We start from the raw sequence: 23035 nt of genomic DNA, 5'->3' as shown, positions 1-23035 counted from the left end.
TTTATCTCCTAATTATGACTCATGTTTTCAATTGTTTTTAGAAAATCTCAAGTTTTGATTATTTGAGAAAACATCAAAGATTATTTTAAAGACATTCTGTTTTATAATCTCTGCATGTCATTATCAGAGCCTGACTGGTCGTCCTCTGACAGAGAAGTCAGTGTCATCATCTTATATATTATCCAACATGACTAGAATGCAGAAAACAGTGATCAGGGAAATTTATAATTATTTAATTTGCAGCATGTTTACAATTTCGGTGCACTGATGTTATTTTAAACAATTGTGAACATCAGCTGTGATTTTGATCAGTAATTTATTTTACCAACTGAAAAACACAGCTGGTGATGGCGCCACCGAACCCTCCCTGATCTGACGGACCGAGTCATCAGAACAGTTCTGTCCCGGATCAGTAAGAAGTCACACTGAGCAGAAAGAGACGACAGGAGAACTGAAGTCGCTCCATCATCCTGTTTTATTCACATCAGGCCTGAAGGATTCAAGACATGTTGGATTCTCAACACATGCAGCCGACTCACCTGAACCCAACAGAGGGTCCACACACACACACACACTCTCTCTCTCACACACACACTCTCTCTCTCACACACACACACACTCTCACACACACACACACACACACACACACACACAGTGGTATGGTAGGCACACTGCAGTGCAGAGCTCAGGTGCGTCTCTGACAGTCGGTCATCAGTAGGCACTTCTGAAGCAGACAGCGATGAGAGTCGATGCTTTCTGTGCTCAGTTTGAAACTGAGGCGTCGCCGCGGCAACACATCACACCTCAGAGTTTCTGTCTGTCTCCCGCCTCACACACACACACACACACACACACACAGTCTCACACACACACACACACACAGCTGATCTCAACAACACCTGTGATTAGAGTCAATCAGTCGTCCCTCACTTCAGTTCCTCCAGGTGAAGTGGAGTGCTGTGATGACAGATCACCTGGACGACAAACACGTTCTCTGTGACAGCTGCTGCAGCTCGTCCTGCAGCTCGTCTGCAGCTCGTCTGCAGCTCGTCTGCAGCTCGTCTGCAGCACAACAGAACAGTTCTGTGTTCCTCTGGTTGTTCGTGGAAGTCACATGTTGCCTGTAGTGTTGATGGAGGCTTCACTGAAGGTGGACACACAGGTGTGTGTTTGGTTTGGTCGGAGCTCAGAGAGGCTGAACGTCACTGCAGAACAGAAAATCTGATGTGTGGGTCGAACCAGGTGTGAGCAGGTGTTCACTGTTGTTATCAGGGCTTATTAGTAATGAAGGAGATCAATAATCAATAATCGATGTTTGGAAACGATTAACATACAGCTGAAATAGAAAAACCTGAATGTCAAGATTTGAAATAGACCCAGGGATGGAAAGTTAAGCAGTTCTTTACACTTCTTCTTCACTTCTTATTAATTATGTCTTAACTTTAGTCACTATGAACGCTGCAGGTTCAGATTATCCAGCGTTTATAGGTCATCACTCCTGACATGTAACCAATCAGGTAGCGTTGTGGGCGGGGCATGAAGAGCGACTACAGGACGCTGCATCAGAACCAGAGGAGTTCATTTTTAAAGTTATTTATTTTATCTGGAATTTAAGACAAACGACTGAATCCTGAGTGACGGAGGAAAGAATCCCACGACTTACTCTCAGGCTGCAAGGCATTGTGGGACATCACTGTCTCCTTCCATAAAGGACGGCCCAGCGTACTGTCCTCAACATTTAGGGTGCGTTCAAGTGGTGCTGGCATAATTGGAAAAATGATTTCTGGACTGGTAAAACTCAGGAAAATGACTTTGAGGTCGCAGCAACTCAACAGAAGAGGGAAAACATTTAGTTGGTGATTAAAAACATTTTTTGTATATTAATTTCTCGCTCGTGTATTTTGTGACACAGTTTTATGTTGTAAACGTTTTGAGAGTTTTTTAATTAGCACCACAAGAACGTGACATCTTGTGACCAATGACTGAACAAGAAACACGACTTTGCTTCTACGGTTCCAGTTGTCCAATTGTTGTGAATATCTGGAGCTCGTCTACGTTCTTTGTTTTGTCGGATACGAAACTTCACCTGACTTTCCGTCAGCTCAGGGGAGAAGATGATGTCTGGATTTTACATTTCTGTGTGACCTCTTAACTCACGTTAACTTTCTATTCAGGAGAGAAGAAGTTTTCCGTCTGAATTTATAACTCTGCTTTGTTCATGGAAGATCTCCTCAGAACATGAATCAGATTTTCTGTTCCGTGTCGTGTCGTTTCAGCCTCGCAGGAAACTAAACGCTCATGCAGATTAAATGAAACTACAGCAGGAAGGAGAAGGACAGTAGTTTGAGTTAACAGCTGATTTTCATGCAGTCAAACGTCTCGACTGTGGATCATCACAACGAGCCTGAACGTCAAGACGTACTGCACAGTTTGATTGTTTAAAGGGAAGAAAAAAAGCGTGACTGAAGAGCTGATCTCCTGAATCAGAAACGGTTTTACTTTGGTAACGACAGGATGTATCTGAGGAGGCGTTCACAGTCTGGATTTGCTTTATGTGAAAGTTTCAGGAAATCGACTCTTCAGCGACACGTTTTAATCATCGTTGGTCGCACACGCTCCGGTCTTAGTAAGCTTGTATTGCGTATAAAAGAATCCACTCTACGTCTGCATGTTTCAGCACAGAGAGGAAACCAGCTGCAGGATGAGGTTTGGAAACACCGTGAAGGAACCTGTTGATTCTGTCTGAGCAGGAGGGAGAAACGTCTGATTTCCACCTGAACCCTGAATCCTCGGCTGCAAAGTTTTAGCAAAAGTCTGAAACCGGCGACAGAAAAGTTCGACTTCAGTGTGCGATGATAAAAAAAGTCCCTTGGGCCCGCTGGAGAAAAGCTCCGCCTCGCTGTCGGAGTTTCAGATTCCAAGACGGCAGAAAAATAAATTACCCACCATTTCTTCAACATTATCTACACTCTCCGCTCCCACTAAAACTGTCTCTAATAATTTACTAGTATTCCTGTTGAATTGCACACAGTGAGATGAGGTGGCAGCAGTTTTTAAGGAGGCTCTGCGTGTTACTGGATCAAGTGTTTTAAGGTGGAGCTGCTCAGGAAGCCCCGGCGCCGCTGCTGCTCTTCTCCTCCCAGTTTGGTTATATTTGGTCCCTCCGGGCCTCCGCCAGCCTCAGCCGGCCGTCGTGTTCGGCCCCCGAGGTCGGCCCCCCGTCACCGGGTCGGTCGGTCGGTCCAGGACGTCCCGTCGTCCTCCATCACCTCTTCTGCTCCCAGATCTCCACCATGTTCAGGTCGAGCCGCTCCAGGCTCTTCAGCGCCGCCATGTTCTCAGTGTAGAAGGCGACGTCGACCACCACCAGCCTGCAGACAGCCAGCCAGCCAACGGACATTAGAGCTTATAATATTATATTATCATAAGTGTGTGTGTGTGTGTGTGTGTGTGTGTGTGTGTGTGTGTGTCGTACCCCTGCTGAGGTCCTCCGTCATTAACGACCCCGAGTCGAGCCAGCTGTCTCTTCAGGTGCAGCTTAAAACTGGCATTAATCCTCAGGAACAACATCTGTAGAGAAACACATCTGTCTGAGAGCTGAACCCTTCACACACACACACACACACACACACACACACACACACACACACACTCACACACACAGCTCCAAGATGTTTCTGAGTGAGAGAGTCTAACAGAAGGTGGGCGTGTGGAGTCTCACCTGCGTCTGCTCTTCAGGTAGAAGATCAGAAATGGCTTCGTGCATCTTCGCCATCTGCTTACAGACGTTCCTGAAGCAGGCCGACGGCATCGGAGCCTTCACCTCATACTGAGGAGGAGAACAACAACAACACTCAGGGTCACGTTACAAACACAACTGCACCACAGTGAACACACCGTCACACAACAATGGACATCTGTCGTCACAAACAACCAGTCAGGCTGAACTGAATCTGATTTTAGTTTTCCGGTCGGCTGACGTTCAGGAGCAGTGACGGTGTGTAGGATCAGCTCTATGACACATAAACAGCTGATGCATTAAAACTTAGAGTGTGAACTCACCTTTGATAAAACCTTCTCGAACAGACTGTCCATGATGGCCACCAGCTTAGCAGAGATCTCTGCGATGTGATCGTTGTAGTCCTGCAGAGCGACGACGGCTCAGATCAACATTCAACAACAACGACTGCAAACTGGAAACTCTCAAATGTCTTAAAGGTGATGATTAAAGAGTGTGTGTGTGTGTGTGTGTGTGTGTGTGTGTGTGTGTGTGTGTGTGTGTGTGTGTGTGTGTGTTACCTTGGTGATGTGGTCGAAGTGTCGGAGGACGCTGAACTGTTTGGGCTGCAGTTTGGTCTCAAAATGAGCTCTGATGACGGGAATGTAGTGAACAACCAGCTGCAGGCAGCGGGAGGCTAATGCTACACACACACACACACACACACGCACACACACACACACACACACACACACACACACACACACACAGAGTCAGAATATCCAAAGTGTCGTGTTCACGGCTGATGACAAAATTAGCATCTTCATTTTGAGGTCGACTAAAGGACTAAAATCGTCTACAGGCTACAGAAAACTCTCGATTCTGAACCTGACAGATCTACGTGTGTGTGTGTGTGTGTGTGTGTGTGTGTGTCTGTGTGTGTGTGTGTGTTACCGAGGTTTTTGGTAGTGATGGTCTTGAGGCCGACAACCTGCAGAGCTCCGGCGCCCAGAACCAGCTGGCAGCTCCGAGAGTTGAAGTGCTGCAGACACAAAGAAGTCGTGTTACACTCAAACTGTCAACTTAAAGGGACAGTCCGCCTGAAAATGTAATCATGTTAGCTACTGTTGCTCTCTGTTATCGGAGCGGACAATATGTGTTTGTATCTGTAGTACTGGTGGTGGTTCTGACCTTGAGGAGGTCCGACAGACGCGTCAGCATGTCAGTGGCGATGGACGGGATGTCGTTGACGCACTGACAGTACTCCAGAAAGATCCGGATCAGCAGCAGAACCGTCCTGGGAAAGAAACACACACACCTTCACAGTGAACTTCTGACTCTGACATGACGACAGTGAGAGTGTGCGGTGAGCTGAAGTGGACACGCACCCAACGACGGCGTATTTCTGCCCGTTGACGAGCAGAAACTCTGTGGGCTTCCTGTCCTCTGGACCTGCAGGGAGAGCTCAGCGTCAGACGACTTCAGAACTACATTATCAATGAGTATGAAGGTTACTGGACCCGAACATCTGAGCAGACACGCTGATTCTGTTCAGGTCTACAAACACGTCAGTCCAAAGCGACCGCGTGAGACGAGAAGAGACGTCTCTTCATGTAAACTAAACAAGCAGCCAATCAAATCAAAGAAATCCAGGGTTTCCCCGGAAAAGTTGTCTAATGATTTGGTTTTTTTACTCCACTGTAACTGCAGCAGTTGAAAAACGTCTTATTACAGCCGTGAGACATCAATTGAAGACAATCATGACGTGTAGCTGCTCTCTCTTTCTGACCACTGAACATATTGTGGTGATGTTTCTGGTGAGATCTGTAGGAGGCGTCGTGTTTTTGGTACCTGGGATTTTGCGCTCTGGTAGCGTTATTCTGCCGTCAGCGATGGAGTTCACCAGATCCTGAAACTCAGCAGGAACCTCGGCCTGCTTCCAGCGCTCGTTATCCAGGAGGAGGCTGCAGGGACACCAAACAACACACATCAGGACACATCAGGACACATCGGGACACATCGGGACACAACAGGACACATCGGGACACATCAGGACACATCGGGACACCAAACAACACACATCAGGACACATCGGGACACATCGGGACACAACAGGACACATCGGGACACACCAGGACACATCGGGACACCAAACAACACACATCAGGACACATCGGGACACATCGGGACACAACGGGACACATCGGGACACATCGGGACACATCGGGACACATCGGGACACAACGGGACACATCGGGACACATCGGGACACAACGGGACACATCGGGACACATCGGGACACATCGGGACACAACGGGACACATCGGGACACATCGGGACACAACGGGACACAACGGGGCACATCGGGACACATCGGGACACAACGGGACACATCGGGACACATCGGGACACAACGGGACACATCGGGACACAACGGGACACAACGGGACACAACGGGACACATCGGGACACAACGGGACACAACGGGACACATCGGGACACAACGGGACACATCGGGACACAACGGGACACATCGGGACACAACGGACACATCGGGACACATCGGGACACAACGGGACACATCGGGACACATCGGGACACAACGGGACACAACGGGACACATCGGGACACATCGGGACACAACGGGACACATCGGGACACATCGGGACACAACGGGACACATCGGGACACATCGGGACTCCCAACAACACACATCAGGACACACCAGGACACATCGGGACACCAAACAACACACATCAGGACACATCGGGACACATCAGGACACATCGGGACACATCGGGACACAACGGGACACATCGGGACACATCGGGACACATCGGGACACAACGGGACACAACGGGACACAACGGGACACATCGGGACACATCGGGACACAACGGGACACATCGGGACACATCGGGACACAACGGGACACATCGGGACACAACAGGACACATCGGGACACATCGGGACACATCGGGACACAACGGGACACAACAGGACACATCGGGACACATCGGGACACATCGGGACACAACGGGACACAACAGGAGACATCAGGGTCTCTACAGAAATGTAGCTCCGACAGCTGCAGAGAAAACCAGGACATGAGCTGGAGTAGATTAAACGACGTGTATCTGAGCTGCTGCTCACCTGAGTTTGGTCTTGCGCTCCTCGTGGAAGCGGTGGACGAAGCGGTTGGCCTGGCTCTGCAGCGCCCCCCGCAGGGAGACGCTGCGCCGGCCGCACAGCTCCTCCGTGTCCCTGACGAACGTCTCCACCGCCTGAGAGAGACACACGAACTCGGCCGAGCTCAGACGCTCCAGAGAGCCGTCCTGTTGGAGACGGAGACGACCCGAGACGTCACATCACACCTTCACTTCACACTCGTTAATGAACGGTTTCAATTAATTAAGTTAATTCAGAGATTCGACAGCCTGCTCTCGAACAAAACATGTTACATTAAAAAGACACAACTGGAGGGAACCGTTTCTCTGAACCGAGATTAAAGCCTGGACCCTTTGATGATGTCATCATTAATGGCCGGCGCCGGTCCCGTACCTTGGCTCTGGCTGTGAGGACTTTGACGCAGCGGTCGTGGCTGACGTCGGAGGCCGAGTACAGCAGCTCCTGGATGTTGTTGATGACGCGGTTCAGCTCGAGATCAGTGGGCATCATGTTCTCACCGGACCTGTGGACAGAACACACTTTCTACTGAGTCCCGGGTTACTGGTCAGCACATACAGTCCATCAGAACAGCGCCACCCTCTGCAGAATCTGTGTGAACAGGTTTTCTGTGACCTACAAACTAAACTGAGGCTCAAATCAGAAACATGTTGAGTGACGCACATGAAGCTCTGCTCTCTGCTGACCGACGTCTCTGTGGGCCCAGACGCCGAGTCGCTGCCGGCAGCCTGGATCCTGGAGCCCGTCACAGAGCTCTGATCCTGGACCCCCGCCTGCTGGTTCTGCTGGGCCTCGTTCAGAGCGTCGCTGATGAACAGACCCTCGTGGGTGAGGTAGGCCAGCTCGGCCTCCCCCTGCGAGGCAGACGGGCCGGGGGAGTCCTCCTGACCCGCAGCGCCTGAACCCGCCTCCTCCAGGAGCCGGATCTTCTGGTTGGAGGCCAGAACCTCCAGGACCACGTTTCTGATCACGCACAGAGTGGCCTGACAGACGGACACAGAGAAATCAACGACAGGGCTGCTGCAGAGCAAGATTCAAACACTTTCAAGAATTTACACTCCTGCAGACTTTATTACCTTAAAGGTTAGAAACGCAGCGAAAAATAAAGAACGTCATATTCCTTTACATCCACAGCAGCCGATGTTTACTGTCACTGTGTTTATTTTACCAGATGTTCATATCAACTCTGATTCTAACTTTTTATCATGATTAGTTAATGTTCATTCTTTTGATGAAAACTAAACATTTTCCAAACTTTAAAGAATAGTTTGTACAAAACCCATAAAAAGATGCTATCAGTCAGTCTATAATCTGTGATAACTGAATGAGACGAGTCCATCAGGTCTGATTATCTTCTGGAACTGTGTCCGAGTTTGGACCCACCTTGATCTTCTGCAGGTAGAGAAGGAAACTCTCGAAGACGTTCTTCAGCAGCTCAAACCACTGAGGAAACGTCATCACGCGCATCTGGTCAGCTAGCCTGCAGACGCACAGTTCACACACCGTTAAAAAACATTAAACTGTATGCATGTTAACTTAAAACGTGCTGTGAGGTGGATCACTTTGTTTTAAAAGGTGACATCTGTAAGAAAAGGCCAGAATTTAAAAAGGTAGCTCCAAAACTACAGGAGGCAGCAAACAGCTAACTGCTAACTAGCTTTCTTTAGTACGTAGCTCAATTAGCCATGAAGCGAACAAGGTAAAGACTTCTGGACCGCAGACTGAACTCTGGTCAGTGTGAAGACAGAGGACACAGTACAGAGGTGATTTACACTACAGAGGCGATTTACAGTACGGAGGCGATTTACAGTACAGAGGTGATTTACAGTACAGAGGTGATTTACACTACAGAGGCGATTTACAGTACAGAGGTGATTTACAGTACAGAGGTGATTTACACTACAGAGGTGATTTACAGTACAGAGGTGATTTACACTACAGAGGTGATTTACACTACAGAGGTGATTTACACTACAGAGGCGATTTACAGTACGGAGGCGATTTACACTACAGAGGCGATTTACAGTACGGAGGCGATTTACACTACAGAGGCGATTTACAGTACAGAGGTGATTTACAGTACAGAGGTGATTTACACTACAGAGGCGATTTACAGTACAGAGGTGATTTACAGTACAGAGGTGATTTACACTACAGAGGTGATTTACACTACAGAGGTGATTTACAGCGGCTCTGACCAGGACTTTGACTCAGAGGACGAGAATACAGAGAGAGTCGGACATCATCAGCGTGTAGAGACAGAACATCTTCACATGTTACTGTGAACTGAGGATTAATTTGGACCGAACCAGAGGAGACTGTGGAGACAAACCAGAACTGTTCTGGTGACTCTGACTCAGTTTGTGTCCAGTCTGAATGAAGTGAGTCTGACGATGAGTTAACGAGCAGATTAAACTGGTCTGAGTTCAGTCAGAGACAGAAACTTGAGTTCAGACGGTGAACGGTTGGATTTCTCTGTCATAATATTTCCTTTCTTGACATTTCTGAGTTTATGTTGTCGACTTATTGGACTCAGTAGTGATCTGGCTGCTTTTACATCTCCAGCTGAAGCTGCAGGCGTCAGACTGTCACCTCTGAGATACACAGGGCTGTGAGGAGGCTAGCTGTTAGCATGCTAACTCCAGAACATCAACACTGATGTTTCCTCACAGTTTTTTTAATTATAAAATTCTGGCCACCTCTTACAGATTGCTCCTTTAATGTCAGACACATTTGGGTCTCACAGTGATCCAGTAGAACCAGTAGAACCAGTAGAATCACAGTATGATGTCACAGCACAAAGCACCTGAGCCACATTCACATTTCTACTCACTTAGTGACGACTTCAGTGTCAATTTCTTCTATGTGCAAAACACTTTCTGCTACACACTGCGGACACAAACAACACACACTCACTCGGTTGTTTCTTCACACAATAACTCAACTTTAAAATGTGTTGTTACACCGATATCAATCATTATCATCTGAAGGGTCGTACCTGAGTGACGATGGCCTTGGCAGCCAAAATCATCTCATCGCTGTAAATATCCAGGAAGTCCAGTTTCCTCTGACGCAGCAGGCCGAACACCAAACACTCCAGACGCTCCTGACAAAACACAGATGACGACACAGCGACCCAGTTTGACAGAAATCAGGATTTACTCCCACAAGACAAGCAAATTATCACAAGCAGCAACACAAACATTAAAAAGATCTGCAATTATTTCAACAACAAACTCACATTTAGACAATAAAAGTATTTTCTGAATCTTGAAACCACAATTTTAAAATTATTTTGAGACGAAATTACTTGAATCACAGCGATGATCACATGTAATTCATCCGACGAGGCCCAGTCTTCATAATCATTATTGTTATTGTTACTATTAGATACATTTGTTTTTATTTTCTTTATTCATTAATCACAGGACTCATCTCCACATGATTCATCTGAGGATAAATATTAATTAACATACAAATTAAATTCACAGTTTATGGTGCAGAATCAAAGCGAACACATTGACAGTGTTTTAACCTGCGAAGAGTCCAGACGGATCCAACAGCTTCAGTCATCGTCTCGTCTTAGTTATTATTAGAAATGCAAAATGAAAATAAAATTGACAGAATTCTTTCAGACCGACAGAAATCAATCTACATAATCAGTTTGTTTATTTTACAAGCTGTTCATATTAATTCTAAACTGTTTGTTTTGGTCATGATTATTTAATTCTGTCTGATTTTGATGCCAGGAGACGACAAACACAAACGACGACGACAGGAGCGTTTAATTTCTAACACTGAAAAGATTCTTTGTTTACAACAGTTACTGTGTTTTTCAGGCTCATACTCAAGTGCAGGAATATTCCTAAAAATGTAAACATAACAATTAAACATTTTCCAAACGTAGTTGCGAGCTCTGAATCATCCTGAAGCTCTAAACTCCACCCGTCTGGCATTCCAAGCACATTAAAACAAGCTCTCCCGTCGAATGATCGATCACTGACACCCGATTTCAGCAGCAGGCGAGATGTCATGGATTTGAGTGTGTGTGTGTGTGTGTGCGTGCGTGTGTGTGTGTGTGTGTGTGTGTGTGCGTGTGTGTGTGTGTGTGTGTGTGTGTGTGTGTGTGTGTGTGTGTGTGTGTGTGTGTGTGTGTGTGTGCGTGTGTGTCACCTTCTGCGAGGCAGCATTCGGTGTGTGGACCTGTGACGGGCACAGCAGCCGTTAAAACACAACAGTTCACGTTACGTTTCCTCTCACCTGCTCAGTGACGTCAGCTGGTAGATATTCTGGTGTGAAGCATCGTTTGTACACGACGGCTGATTAATACAGTTAATTAACTAAACGCTGCTGTGGAGAGTTAATGAGGACGTGACGTCTGCAGCTGCTTTTAACCACAACTCAACTTTCTGACTGGAAAACAGGTTTCCACTTAATCGTGTCATTAAATTAAGGACGAGATCCAGATGTGTGATCGGGGTTGTTACAGTTTGAGCACCAAACCAATATCAAATTATTTATTCATTAGAAAAGAGACTCTGTTACTTCCCAGCGGTGTCCTGAACACCTGAGTGCAACTTAAAGGTCGATACATAGACTTCAGGTGTCAGAATCCGCGGCAGGAAAGTAAAAAACAGCTGTTATCACATCCTCTCTGTGTGGAGCTGGTGGTGAATACATATGAAGATGAAATGATGTGGCGTTTGTTCAGACCTTCTCCAGGACCTGCGGCTCCTCCTTCAGGCTGCGGTTCAGGTCGCTGCGGGCGTACATGCTGAAATCCTCCACCATCATCTTATCGATCAGCTTCTCCAGCTCACACAGCTGAGAGCCCAGATGTCTGAGGGAGGGACAGAAGACAGACAGACAGTCAGACAGACAGACAGTCAGTCAGTCAGACAGACAGACAGACAGACAGACAGACAGACAGTCAGGCAGACAGACAGACAGACAGACAGACAGTCAGGCAGACAGACAGACAGACAGACAGTCAGTCAGTCAGTCAGACAGAGAGACAGACAGACAGTCAGTCAGTGAGACAGACAGACAGAGAGACAGACAGTCAGTCAGTCAGTCAGACAGAGAGACAGACAGACAGTCAGTCAGTGAGACAGACAGACAGACAGAGAGACAGACAGTCAGTCAGTCAGTCAGAGTCTGTGGTGCTGCAGCTGCAGTTTGTGTGGTTTCTGTCTGACTTATCGTCCTCATGACTTCCTGTATTGAGGCTTCACATCAGATGATTTGCTGCTCGGTGGTTTAATGTTTGTGATCGTTCTCCTCTTTAATCCTCCGTCTCTGTTCTCAAGTGTTGAAATGTGAAATAAAAATAGACTTAAAATGAACTTCTGTCAGATAAAAGTGACGTTTCCAAGCTGATCAGGAGCTTCAGCTGTTTCTCATCTTCCTCAAGTTTTACTTTTTAATATTAATAAGATAAAATGTGTCTTCATTGATCCACCATACGAGAGATTCAGTTTGGACGAGCAGCAAAAGGAAACAAACAGTGCAAACTAAACAAACAGTGACAGTGTGAGGTCAGAGACGCCTGAGGAACATAATGTAGAGTAAAATAAAATAATAATAAAGTGAAGGTTACTGACTGTGTGCATGTGCTCATCTACAGTACAGAGTTCTACTGTTTAACTCTTGTACACTTGAAGCTACACGACGTGCTCCACCCTCACCTGAAGCTGTGGATCCCCTGCAGCTCCTGCTGCAGCACCTCCTTGGTGGTGGAGATGAGCTCCAGCGCTCCGACGAACTCGGAGGTGGAGAGCAGCAGCTGCACGGTGGGCTGCGTCTGATGCACCGCCGCCATCAGCTTCAGCTTGTTGTGCAGCTTCACGCAGTTGTTGCGGGTGAGGGCGGTACGGAGGGCCCTCAGCGGCCCCTGGCACATGACCCGGTCGATGGCGGCGGTCCGGCCCCGCAGGACGGCCACGGCCCGCTGCGTCTCCTGCAGCCGGTCCTGCAGCTCGTGCTGCGAGGACATGGCGTGGAAAAACGCCTCGGAGCGAAGAGAGATCTGCCGGGCGATGCTCACCTCCACCACGTCCAGGTAGTGACTCAGCTGGACGGAGACAAACAGCTGATCAACATCTGCACACACACTCACACACACACACACACCAAACACACACACACACTCACACACACACACACACACACACACACACGTTGTGAGGATGAGTGTGTTCACCTTCTCCTGCAGCAGCTTGGAGGACGCCACGTCTCTGCTGCTCTTCCCTCCGGCGCTGTTGAAGTGCGACCACGGCAGGACGCTGTTGAAGGTCGCCGGGTCCTCCAGAGCAAACTCAGGCTTCATGAAGATCTGCAGAGTCGAAACGCAGACGAACAGGACGGAGTGTGAACAAGTGCTGTAACTCCGGGAACGATGCACACTTCATACTAATACAGGTGACATGCTTTTCATCTTACAAGGTAGAAAAAGAGACAAACTGTGTGATAAAACAAAATGAGACACTGAGAGCCTCCATGTAACGACGCAGAGGTCAATCCACACAACAGCCAAAGATGAGATGAGGGGAAATAAAGGTTGAAAGAAAAGAATATACTCTGGATGTCCTAAACTAATTTTGAGCAGTGAAAGAACAGCAGAATCTTTATTTCCTACAGCTGTGCACAGTAAAAACACAGAATAAGAGGTTACCTTGGGGACTTGTTCCAGCTCAGCTCTGGATTTATCTGCAGGAAACAGGAGGAGCTTTAGATCAGGAACTCGTTGATGTTCAATTAGTCTGAATTTGTATTTGTTTGTTTCACATTTCGGAATAAAATCAAGCTGAAAATCTAGAATCAGAATCGTGATGAAGGATCGACTTAATGCAACAGATCGATCAGGAGCTGCACAGACCTCATGTTTAAACTTCCGGCCTGTTCCTGGGTCAGTGGTGTGTGTGTGTGTGTGTGTGTGTGTGTGTGTGTGTGTGTGTGTGTGTGTGTGTGTGTGTGTGTGTGTGCGTGTGTGTGTACAGGAAGTGTGTTTTCACTGATCATTTTATGGCCCGCAGAGGTCGGGGAGCTTCCTGCAGCAGCTGGTTAATAATTCATACCGTGGTTGGTGGTGATACTGGAGACGGCGTCCACGTCGTCTTTGTTGGGACAGATCGTCTTACAGCGCTCGTGGATTCTTTCCCTCTAAAAATAAAAACACAGAGACACACAAAGATTTAAGTGTTTTGGCTTACAGCCACACCGACTCTCCTGTGAGGTGAAGTGCACAGTTTGGCCTGAAGGTGGCGCTAAAAGACAAAAACATGACAGAAGACACAGGACACAGTTCCTGCCGCTGCTTGAGAACGATAACGCAGCTCCCACAGCTTTTCTCCCGTCTTATTGTTTTATCACCCGTCTGTACGGCGTCGTTCTCAAACAGGAAGGAGGAAATGAACACAACAGATATCTGACACACAAACGTTTGTGTGTCAGATATCTGTTGTGTTCATTTCCTCCTTCATGGGACGTTCCAAAAACTAGAGAGCTCTAAGAGAAAGAGAAAGAAGTCTGTCGAGGGATCAAAGACGAAAGAAAAGAAATACAAATATCAGAAAAACTCAGCCTGAAAGTGAAACTACACTCTGCGTCTCTGAGAGGTTTTATCACCAATTTTAAAACTTTATGTCCTTTTACAAATACTGTACAAGGAAGTCAATATTAAACTAGGTTATAAAAAACAAAAGGAGGAATAAAAGCTGCTGTATGAGCACATGAGGGATGTAAACGCAGGACAGAACAACTCACGTCAAGATATTTAATACTTTCTAGAGTCTCAAATTTAGAAAAACATGAATGTCAGCAGAGAGGAAATCAATCCAAGTCTTCTTTTAAATAAAGAGAAAGAGACGAGCGTTCAAGGTTAAAACTGCTGCAACAAACACGTTTCACGTTTCATTCACTCGTCTAGGAATCAAAAACTTCCATCACATCCAGAATTCGACCTTTTCTCTAACGTATAAAGTGACAACAGGAACCAGCCGACACATTCAGTGAAGCAGTAAACACAGGAGTGTGTTTTCTACGATATATCTGTCTGTGGTGCACCGCCACAGTTTCACAACACCCACAACACAATCAGGAATCATGAGAAGAAATCACTGAGCGAAGTCGTTCACACGTGGAGAGACAACACACCTCCAGCTGAGCTGCAGCACTGAGGACACAGCCACTCAATGTGGAGTTTATATCCATTCTGTTATATTTCACTACTGATGAAAGAAATCCTCAGAGAACTGATCTGTCACGTTCTTCTTTGTACTTCAACATTTTGCGCTAAAGCCGCAACAGATGTACGTGCAAGAGAATCAAAGTTCAGGGCGTCATGATGACGTGGTGTTTCCCAATCCTGTGCACACTGCAGACAGCAGAGTGCTTGTCAGGGCAGCTGCAGTGCGATGTGATCTGGACTATCCTATAGTTCTGTTTCCCTGCTGAGACGCAGCAGAACAATGAGCGTGTTCAAACAGCAACAGGAAGTTAGTGCAGCTCGCTGACGGTCGTTCAGCGCCTGAGTGAAATGATTTGTGTCAAAAGCTGAGAAAGAAGAACGTTCTGAGGATATTATCTGTAAATCCACCTCAGGATGCAGAAGTTGCCTGAGAATCATCATGATTTTTGTTTTCATTATCATCAAGAGTTCACTGCAAACAGGAACTTCTAACAGCTGACTCAGCGGACTGTATGTGCCGAAATGTAAACAAATAAAGGCTCCGAAAAACATGAAGAAGAAAGTCTAAATATGGCTCCACAGAGCGCTGCAGGAATGATCCTGATACCAGCAGTTCAGAAAATCAAGAAGCTTTTATGACTGGGTTTTTGGTTAAATGTCTGAAATAAGCTCTATGGTTCTCACAAGATTAAGAGACTTTCACATTATTCATACGACAACAAAAACGTCAGTACATATCTCACTCAGTCAGCGGTTGCTAACGAGTGTCTGAATGAGACTACAGAGGTTGTCGGGGACATTAAACGTCCTCACAGCGAACACGGAGACTCATCTACTCACTAGTCCGTCTTTACAGCCACTTTAGTTACACACTGTTCTAACTCTGACTTTACAACTTGTACATTGATCAGTTTATAGAAAACCTGGATAGTAACTGTGCAGTAAGACTCTTAGTGGTGGTGACGTTTCAGTCACGTGACCGTGATGTCGTCTGTTTGTAGCCTAGCATTAGCTTCTTACTGCTACACATTTATTTTAGCTTCAAACATCACAGAGTGGAGTTCATCTGTGGAGATTATCTGGATCAACAGAACCTGGACGGGTCAGAACCTTGTCACAGATTATTAGAGTGATGCAAACTTCTGGGTTAGCTTGCAAAACTACGTCATACTGATTCCCAAAGCATTGTGGGAACTATAGACCATAAAATCAGAAAGCAGACGATTGTATTCATGGTTCCACTAACATCTCTTTATATGTATTTTAATGTGCTGTGGAGGAAAACAAAACGAATCTGCAGCAGTTGAAAATTCTTCTACAGGAATCTTGACACGCCACATTAACTTCTGGAACATCTGAATGTAAACACGACAGATACCACAGAAGTCGACCACGCCCTCCTTCAATCTGCACCATCAGCAGCGAGTCGTCTGAGCTCGGAGCTGAATAATGCAGCGTGGGAGTTACCTGAGCCATCTCCTGCAGGTAGGGCCCGAAGTGTTCCCGCGTGATGTTGGGGAGGTAGAAGGACGGCATCACCTCCGTCTCTGCGAAGTCCAGCCCCCATGTTTTGGTGAAAAAGTCGGACTCCCGTTTGGCGAGCCGCGGGTCGTTCAGCGCGGCGGGGAGGTTCACCTTCGAGCTGTACACCGTCCACCTGTCGTGCTCCGCCACCACGGACGGGCACAGGCCACGCCCCTCACCTGCGGGAGCACGTAAACAACAGAGTCAATCCCTGAACTCCATGATCCATTAACAGGAAACTCATCTCAACAACTGTGATTATCAATTAAATCACTGCAAGTCATTTAACAAGCAAAGAGTGCAAAAAGTCAACATGTGCTCCGAGTGTTTGTTCACACCTGGTGTCAACACCTGTCCTGAACTTCACTGAGACAAACACACACAACGTTTCTACACAAAGCAAAACATAAACTGTGAAGACGTCCCAAATAAAAAGGACTTTGTGATGGTGGATGTTGACACGAGGTCTGAACAGGCTCACAGGTAAATAAAAGACATTAACGACGGCAGATGTTCCCACCCGTCGGCTCCTTCGGACAGACGTCAGGCAGGGACCGGATGGGCCGGCACCGATGGGGGGAGGGATCCCGCTCCTTTGGATAGATCCCATCTCGGCCTCCGCGAGGCGCCGGGGACGACCTGTGGCTGGAGGCCATGGCATCGGGACTCGCCTCCCAGGAGGCTAGCTGGAGACGGACAGACGGAGAGCTGAGATTACAAACATTTCCTGGGATACAGATTCAGGGAAAAACTGAAAACACTGCAGAGCCGCTTTACAGAACAACGCTGACTTCATGTTCTTTGTTTCTGACTCCTAGAGCTGCGACAATAATAGATTAGAGGACGGAAAGAACATTAATCACAAAACATAAAGCATTCATATGTGATTCATCGTTTCATCAACACTGTCTGGTTCCAGCTTCTTAAAAGTTGTTAACAGGATTTGCTGCTTTTCTTCCTGACAGTAAATGAAAGTGACGAGTCTTTGAGTTTTGGACTGTTGGTTGAACAAAGGAAACAATCTCTTATTGGTCACTATTTCCCACAACAGCTGCTCGGTGGAGCTTTAACCAGACAAACAGGAGGACACAGAACATCTGTCAGGGACTATTTACAGCGGCGGATGAATCTCATAAACTCCAGTGTTTGTGTTCACTGCTGGTTTGCGTCCGAGCGTGAGATTTTCGTCCGTCTTCGTTCAGTAGTTTGATTCTTTCATCCACTGACTGATTGTGTTTGACTCGAGTCAGATTCATGTGTGAAGGACAGGAAGTGAAACCTGCTCAGAGTCGCTGCAGCAGAACTGAGAACTGGTTTTGCTCGTTTCTTTGTTTGGTGCAGCAGGTTGGTGACGACTCGCAGCTCAGCCACCGTCCGGCCGCCGTGAATCATCGTTACCACCGGCGACGCTCAGCTCGTCGCTCCATCGAGAGCAAACTGCTGTTCTTACACTTTCTACTGATCAGCAACAACATGAAGTGTTTAAAGACGTCAGCTGGGCCTCGTTTACCACATTTATCATGAGAGCTGAAGCCCCGCCCCTTCCTGTTCACCTCATCGACCTTATTTAATCAAACCTTCGTCTGATAGTGACTGAAGAGAGACAGATGAAGTATTGATCCTGTCTGAACTGTGTCATCAATCACACACAACGTTTGTATCATCAAACTAATGAAACATCAGACTGAAAACACGTCATCATAAAGACAACACAGAGTCGTTAGTGTCGTCGTCTCCCGACCTGAACACTGTAGAGCTGCTCCTGTATACCAGCAGCTCACAGAACCGGACCAGAACCAGCTCTCCTCTCACAGAACTGAACCAGAACCAGCTCTCCTCACACAGAACTGAACCAGAACCACTCTCCTCTCACAGAGCTGAACCAGAACCAGCTCTGCTCTCACAGAGCTGAACCAGAACCAGCTCTGCTCTCACAGAACTGAACCAGAACCACTCTCCTCTCACAGAACTGAACCAGAACCAGCTCTGCTCTCACAGAACTGAACCAGAACCAGCTCTGCTCTCACAGAACTGAACCAGAACCAGCTCTCCTCTCACAGAACTGAACCAGAACCAGCTCCCTTCTCACAGAACTGAACCAGAACCAGCTCTCCTCACACAGAACTGAACCAGAACCACTCTCCTCTCACAGAACTGAACCAGAACCACTCTCCTCTCACAGAACTGAACCAGAACTGAACCAGAACCAGCTCTGCTCTCACAGAACTGAACCAGAACCAGCTCTCCTCTCACAGAACTGAACCAGAACCAGCTCTGCTCTCACAGAACTGAACCAGAACCAGCTCCGCTCTCACAGAACTGAACCAGAACCAGCTCTGCTCTCACAGAATCTTGTTCACCATCTTTTCTGACCCAGCTGGCTCCATGTTGTTGTTGACTGAGCTTTAACACAAAACTACATGAGGTTTGACTTTAACTACAACAACCTGACAACCATCATGTGTGAGATTCTGACCCAGTTCAGCAGGATACATAATTATTTGTCTCTTCATTCAATACCAGACGAGAGTTTCTGAAATAAGGTCGTGTTACTTATATTAACAGATATTACCACATTACATTTCCCACTTCAGACATCTAATGACATCTAACATAAGATCTTAAGATAACATTAGATTACCGACAGCTCAGCTGGAGTCGTGTTTGTGTTCGCCTGATGAATTGAGTCCAGTACTGGTTCTGTTCTCCAGCAGCTCCTGAGGAAAGTTTCTGTTTATCTGTTAAAAGCTGCGCCGTGTTCAGCAGTTCGTCTCTAACTGTGTCAGCGGTTTCTGTCTGAACACAGCTGCTGCTTTACAAAACCATCCTGATTCAGAACAAAACCGTGAATATGTGACGAAAACCAAAACTGTAACTGACATGAAAAGCCTGCGGAGGAAACGAGGCAGCTGATGATCCTCTGTGGGTTCATCGCTACGAGCCACAACTCTCATATTCCACCAGAGTCAGTTTAATATAAACCACTCTGTTAAACTGTTTATTCTACGAACAGCGACGGATTAAAAAAGCAGCATTTTGCTGTCAGTATGTTGTGAGCCGAACATCTTAAGTTGATTAACTGATTAGTAAACAGGAAATCCTCCCGCAACGACTCTGATAAGATCGTTTCATGAGTGAATGTGAAACAATCTCTGGTTCAACCTCCTCTGATTGTTTCAGTTTGCTGCTTTTCTTCGTTCTATGTGACTCTATTATTCTTTTACTGTTGGTAATTAATAAAGTCACATTTTGAGCTGCAGGAAAGGACATCTGACCAAGACTATATTCATTAGGGTGCAGACATAATGGAACAGTTCAAGCAGTCCTCATCTAATCATCTGCATGCTGATATAAAGTCAGGTGACGTGTCGTCGTCCACAGAACAGTTCTGGAGCTTCACAGTGAAACGGAGTTGCAGCGTTCTGCTGAACACCTAGAAGAGAACCTGATGAAGGTCCAAGTGACGAAACCTTGTTGTCATTAAATATAACTGCAGCTGAAGTGGACAGTTTCAAAATGAAAGTTTGTGGGAGTTCTGAATTATAGTCTCTATTAAAAAAAGAGTTTTTATTTCCGTCAATACAGATACTGATATTCTTGTGTTGCACCAAGTTCAGCATCTTACGTCCACTAACAGACTAACAGACGTGTCGGTCGCGCTCTAGAGTGGAAGTTATCTGAACTTTGATTTCTGGTTGAACTGTTCCTTTAAACTCAGTTACACAGAACTGTGTGACTCTGTGTATGAGTGAGCAGCTGTAATCTGACTGCTCAGACTGTGGAGGTGTGAAACCTCTGCTGATAATCCATCACACTGGTGAGAGGATGAGAGTGAACGTCTGCAGCCTCACTGTTTCTACCACTGCTGCTTCTAGCTTCTGTCTGTCTGTCTGCTCGTTACAAACATCCTTGTCTGGCGCTGAACGACACAGTAAACATGTCAGAAGCTTCAGAGCAGCCGGCGCAGCTCGTTTCCAACACCTGACAACACTTCTGTCAGGTAAAAATAGAAATAACTGCCCGATGTATGTTTTTCTGGGACAGATGTGCTGCTTCTGAGGATTTACTGAGACTAGGACAGATTCATGTCACGGTGATGTGCTTCTTTAAACGCCTGCAGGTACATCAAGTCAAAATCTCTTAAGATGCAGTTTGGATCTGTGTTGAAACAACAAGACGGAACAGTTTTTATTGTGTGTTTACTGTTTCAATCAATGTTTGTTTCTGCATTGTTGGGAGAAAGAGATTCTTTACACACTGACTGGATTCAGGATTTCAGACCTCTGAAGAGATTTTAACATGATGGAAAACAATAAGTCATCGAACGACAGAGTGACGACAGAAAACACAAGAGAGACGACTGCACAGAGATAATCCTGATCTAATGTGATGTTCAGGATTTAGCTGGAGGAAATGAAAATACCAACACAAACACAGATGCAGAGTAAACTGTCAGTGTTGCTGTTACGCTGTTATGTTAAAAAGACCTTGAACTGCTCTCATCCAAACACTCAGGACGACACTGTCAACAGTTCAGCCCGGATGGAAAATCAAAACACACTTCAGCTCTACGAATGTTTCCTCCCGCTCACATTCACGTCAACTGAAGCTCAAACGACTGACGGATACAAGAACGCGTTTCCTGTTTCAACGCAAAGAGACTTAAAACAGAAGGAAGAGTCTTTGGGACAGAGTGTGGTGGGAGATGATGGAGAAACACTGAAACCCAACACATCTATGAAGGATGACTTCTGATGAAGAAACGCCTCCAGAAAATGAAAAAACACACCTGAGAGAAGGTTCACCTCAATAACCACAGTCTGGCCTCAAAGAAAGACCAGGTGACGTAACGTTGAGCCGTCCTGGTTTCAGTACGATGTCTGGCTGCAGTCATTTCATATTTATATCAATATGTTGTTCCAAATGTGCAGATATGAAATTTACTTTAACAGATTGTAACACAGAAAAAGCTTGGAGGTCATTTATTCACTACAAGTCTTTGTCACAGTGTTTGATTATGTCAGTGTGATTGTAAAATGTGTGAATCAGCCAATATATCGTGTTTTTTCACACTCTAATATCTGTATTGGGATGAACCTAAAAAAAATCTGTCAGGCTCCAGTTTTATAACATCTTTAGGAAACTGAAACAAACTGTGATCGGTCAGCTCAGCCACAGCAGAGCGATCGACAGGACAACGTGCTCATCACAAGACTAATGTGACAGCAACTCAAACCTGAAGACACAAACTTTCACTGTGGTTGTCGACTGATCTGCTGATTTGTACAATAAAATGTCAGAAAATTGTGAAACATGTTGATCTGGGTTTTGTCTCGTTTTGTCAACAACCCAACATAACGTCAAATTTATGAGTATTATGACCTAATTATTATTGTGAATAAAAAAATTCTGAGTTTGAATTTCTTCTACAAAACTACACAGAGCTCATTCAACTTTAAAACAAATACAGTTGATTAATAATCAATGCAAAGGATGACTGAAAGAAGCAAAGTTTAACTGACTGAAAGTCTGTTTAGCATCAGATTTAACTGTTATAACCAACAAAATGTTAAATTACCTCTAACTTACATGTTACTTTAATCCTAATAATGAAACATTAAGGGTTTAATGATGCACTTCATCAAGGTTTAGTGTTGTTTATGACAAATCAATGCACTGTGCAGCTGTGACAGGAGCTAGCCAGCTAGCTTTAGCTTAGCCCCGGTGCATTCAGAGCAGTAACCGTTAACGTAACATCCACTGAGCCGACAGTGACGTCAACACTACACGGTAACACGGGACACACAAACACAAGTTCACTTTCGATGACAGGAGTGATAAAACTCTGAATGACGGCGGTCTGTGTCGAATGCTAACGCTAAAGCTAATGTTGACAGCGAGTCCAGCCGGGGTTACACGTAGACCGGCTAATGCTAGCAGGCTAGCCGGACACTGAAGCTAACTTCTCTGACAGGCAGAATGAAGCGGAGTCGCGCCGGGACGTTCAGAGGCGGCGGAGCCTCCGCGGCTCCCGTACCTGTCGCACCTGTCGTACCTGTCGTTTGGAGCACAGCAGCCGGCGTTTGTCCTCTTCACCATCACAGGAACACCGGAGCAACCGGGAGCCAAACACCAGGACACACAGCTGCAGGCACCAGCGGTACAGCGACCATCATGCACTGCGGGAGGCGGGGCCAGCGGCGGGTTCTTCTTCTCCGGTCACAAAGCGCGCTGCTGCCACCTGCCGGCCAGCTGTCACCTGTACCTGCTCCCTCTGAGGCTGTGACGTCACCTTTACACACTGTGTGTCTCTGATCAGCAACAATCAATACAAACATTTATATAATAAAATAATATATAATCCAAAACTTAATTTAGTAACAGCTACTGTTTAATGTTTATATTTATGTCCATCTGTG

The 23035-nt window shown here is 46.3% G+C and overlaps 1 protein-coding gene across 1 annotated transcript; it reads right to left on the bottom strand.

Moving 5' to 3' along the window:
- Positions 1 to 456: 456 nt before the first annotated feature.
- LOC115582753 (vacuolar protein sorting-associated protein 54) lies at positions 457 to 22807 on the bottom strand. Its single transcript, XM_030418935.1, has 23 exons — positions 22672 to 22807; positions 17137 to 17302; positions 16560 to 16795; positions 13981 to 14065; positions 13578 to 13612; positions 13107 to 13238; positions 12592 to 12977; positions 11618 to 11744; positions 9903 to 10010; positions 9738 to 9793; positions 8288 to 8384; positions 7568 to 7887; positions 7280 to 7409; positions 6872 to 7053; positions 5570 to 5682; positions 5107 to 5170; positions 4910 to 5015; positions 4673 to 4760; positions 4300 to 4421; positions 4063 to 4143; positions 3722 to 3829; positions 3476 to 3570; positions 457 to 3371 (listed from the first exon to the last, which is right to left on the bottom strand). Exons 2-23 carry the CDS (start codon positions 17270 to 17272, stop codon positions 3266 to 3268), a joined length of 2913 nt encoding a protein of 970 aa, XP_030274795.1. The 5' UTR covers positions 17273 to 17302; positions 22672 to 22807; the 3' UTR covers positions 457 to 3265.
- Between the last annotated feature and the right edge of the window lie 228 nt (positions 22808 to 23035).

Source organism: Sparus aurata, chromosome 1 (assembly GCF_900880675.1).
Source record: "Sparus aurata chromosome 1, fSpaAur1.1, whole genome shotgun sequence".
NCBI classification, from domain to species: Eukaryota; Metazoa; Chordata; class Actinopteri; order Spariformes; family Sparidae; genus Sparus; species Sparus aurata.
This window is presented reverse-complemented; position numbering and strand designations above follow the sequence as displayed.

Bases quoted from the DNA above. Each gene is read 5' to 3' on its own strand.
- LOC115582753 (XM_030418935.1), bottom strand. From the start codon at position 17,272: ATGGCCTCCAGCCACAGGTCGTCCCCGGCGCCTCGCGGAGGCCGAGAT. The intron at 12,978-13,106 runs GTGAACACACTC...GTCTCCGTCCAG, and splicing joins CCAAGCTGCTGCAGGAGAAG to CTGAGTCACTACCTGGACGT. The intron at 3,571-3,721 runs GTGAGACTCCAC...GTTTCTCTACAG, and splicing joins TACCTGAAGAGCAGACGCAG to ATGTTGTTCCTGAGGATTAA.